Below are 2155 nucleotides of genomic sequence, written 5' to 3'. Positions count from 1 at the left end.
CTTACATTTGCCCCTTTCCCATAAACTTGATTTGAAGGCTCTAGTTTTACTCCAAACGCCACTTGAAAAGTTGTCCAAGTTCTCACCAAGTCTCTCTCTTTTTTTTTCTTCTCTCTGTGTGTATCTTTATCCTTTGGCTGTATGTTTCTTTTTATCGAATTTCATTTGATTTGCTTTGGGCTTAAGCAAAAATTTGTGCTCCTTTGTGTGATGTGAGCATATGTTAGGGGTGTGCCTTTCTCTGGGGTTAGGGTTAGATAAATCTTATAGCAGGCATATACAACAAGAACAGGAACAACAACAAAACAAGAAAAATGTTAGAGCAGGCAAAAGAATGGGGATTAAAGTGAGGGTGAACGATAAAGAGATATCTGTGTAATGGCTGACATAATTCACGAAAGACCTCACCTAACCCACTCAATCGAAGACACAATCCACACTTTATCAAAGGACACACATGAAATCTGACAGGGTAAGGAGATGAAAATTCTTGACTTATCAGCATTTAACATTTAATTCATAAAAATTGCTAAGATCTTAACAATATGCAGTTTCATTTAATTCCGTTTTCTCGCTCTTATTGGTCCCAGTTGTTTCCATTTCACGCAAAACTGCATTTAAAAGTTCAATTTCCCGCTTTATAAAGTCCATGGCTGGTTCCATGGCAGAACGAGGATACTTTGCAGTTATATCTATGAAATGTAGAGGAACTTACAGATTTGTATAGATCCAAAGTAGTTTTTTCCTGTGAACTCACCGCGACGTTTGCATAATGTACGATATATGGTTTGTATGCCATCTAAGGTACGATCTTTGTCCAAATCATATCCTATAATCGAATCCTTACAGGTACTTAGAGTCTTTTCCCATTTAAGACACAATGTGCGTGATTGATTATAAGATCTTTCGAGTTTGGCTAAATCGTTTTTAAGACCCAGAACAGCAAGAGCCGCTTCACTGGTAATCTTAAGCATACGTTGACGCATTTCTTCAATCTCCAAAAGTTTCCTATTGCCCAGCCTGTTAATTTCAACTTGAGCAAGCACTGTAAAAAGCAAAAAAACGATTGACTGTAAGACTAAACTAGAATGAGATCTTCTTACTCAATGCATCGCAGCGATCCATACAGTCCTTGGGAGAGACAAAAATATCTGATATCTTTACAACATCATTTAACACGCGCTCATATGGTTCAAATTCACGGACTGTTCCCTTCAAGGCTTGTCGAAATGTATTCAACACTGATACGGAATTCTTAAATTCATTGATGTCCTTGATTAACTCTTTATGATGTGCTGTCTCGTCGTGTATGGCTTTATCTGCAGATCGCTTCTTGTCCGCACAGTCCTTAATAAAGCCATTCACCTCAATGAAACGTTTGCGCAATCGCTCCTGTATTTTGTACATCTTTCGTATCCTCTGATAATTGAGTGCAGTCTGTCGCTTGGCATCGCGCAGCAATTGACGTTGCAGTTCACACATGGATTCATTTTCCCTCACATTGGCTATGTAAAGCATCTCAATCGAATCCCCAGCCGAGTCCCAATTGGGTGGCTTACTGTGAAATCCATGCCATCACGGTTTGGGTATATCTTAATTAAATTCATTTCACTTACACAAAGAACTGCTCCTGCTGAAGCGAAAGGCGATATTCACCGACTGCATCTTCGGGATTGAGATCCAAACTTCCAATGACATCGGTTTTCGTGGTAGGCTTACGTCGCGGCATTTTGAAGTGATGTGTTAATCGTTAAATAAATAAAATTCAGCAAAGCTAAGGTGTTATTAAGATTACTTTAAGTTTAGTTAAGATCTTTTTGAGTTGACAGTGTAATCTAGGTAAACTATACTGTAAAGCTTTACTATGGAAAGTAAAACTAGTTGACCATTAAAAATATAAGGCTCTTCTTGATCAACTGTATATCGAAATTAAGGACATAAAACTTAATACACAGATTTTCCTAAATTGGGCTTATGCCAGATAAGGTTGCCTTTTAAACATTCAACTTTGAACGCGTTTACTTGAAACCTCTTTTCTTGAACTGTCGGCAAGGATTCAGTCCAAATTCTGAACCGATTTTAATGAAACAAGGTGCAATTATAATTTTAGGATTTTTTTCACCATTTTTTTTATTATTAACTTTAACTTGTTCTT

General features: G+C 37.3%; 1 protein-coding gene across 1 annotated transcript; it reads right to left on the bottom strand.

Annotated features, from left to right (window-relative positions):
* Nucleotides 1–495: 495 nt before the first annotated feature.
* LOC6641526 lies at nucleotides 496–1839 on the bottom strand. The gene is made up of 4 exons (XM_002064398.3): nucleotides 1617–1839; nucleotides 1104–1558; nucleotides 758–1045; nucleotides 496–692 (listed from the first exon to the last, which is right to left on the bottom strand). The coding sequence occupies exons 1-4, from the start codon at nucleotides 1727–1729 to the stop codon at nucleotides 538–540; spliced, it is 1011 nt and encodes a 336-aa protein (XP_002064434.1). The 5' UTR covers nucleotides 1730–1839; the 3' UTR covers nucleotides 496–537.
* Nucleotides 1840–2155: the final 316 nt, after the last annotated feature.

This window comes from Drosophila willistoni, assembly GCF_018902025.1.
Source record: "Drosophila willistoni isolate 14030-0811.24 chromosome 2R unlocalized genomic scaffold, UCI_dwil_1.1 Seg200, whole genome shotgun sequence".
NCBI classification, from domain to species: Eukaryota; Metazoa; Arthropoda; class Insecta; order Diptera; family Drosophilidae; genus Drosophila; species Drosophila willistoni.
The sequence above is the reverse complement of the archived record's forward strand: the minus strand, read 5'-3'. Positions and strand labels throughout refer to the sequence as shown.

Bases quoted from the DNA above. Each gene is read 5' to 3' on its own strand.
- LOC6641526 (XM_002064398.3), bottom strand. From the start codon at position 1,729: ATGCCGCGACGTAAGCCTACCACGAAAACCGATGTCATTGGAAGTTTG. The intron at 1,559-1,616 runs GTAAGTGAAATG...TGGATTTCACAG, and splicing joins CAGCAGGAGCAGTTCTTTGT to TAAGCCACCCAATTGGGACT. The intron at 693-757 runs GTGAGTTCACAG...TACATTTCATAG, and splicing joins TACATTATGCAAACGTCGCG to ATATAACTGCAAAGTATCCT.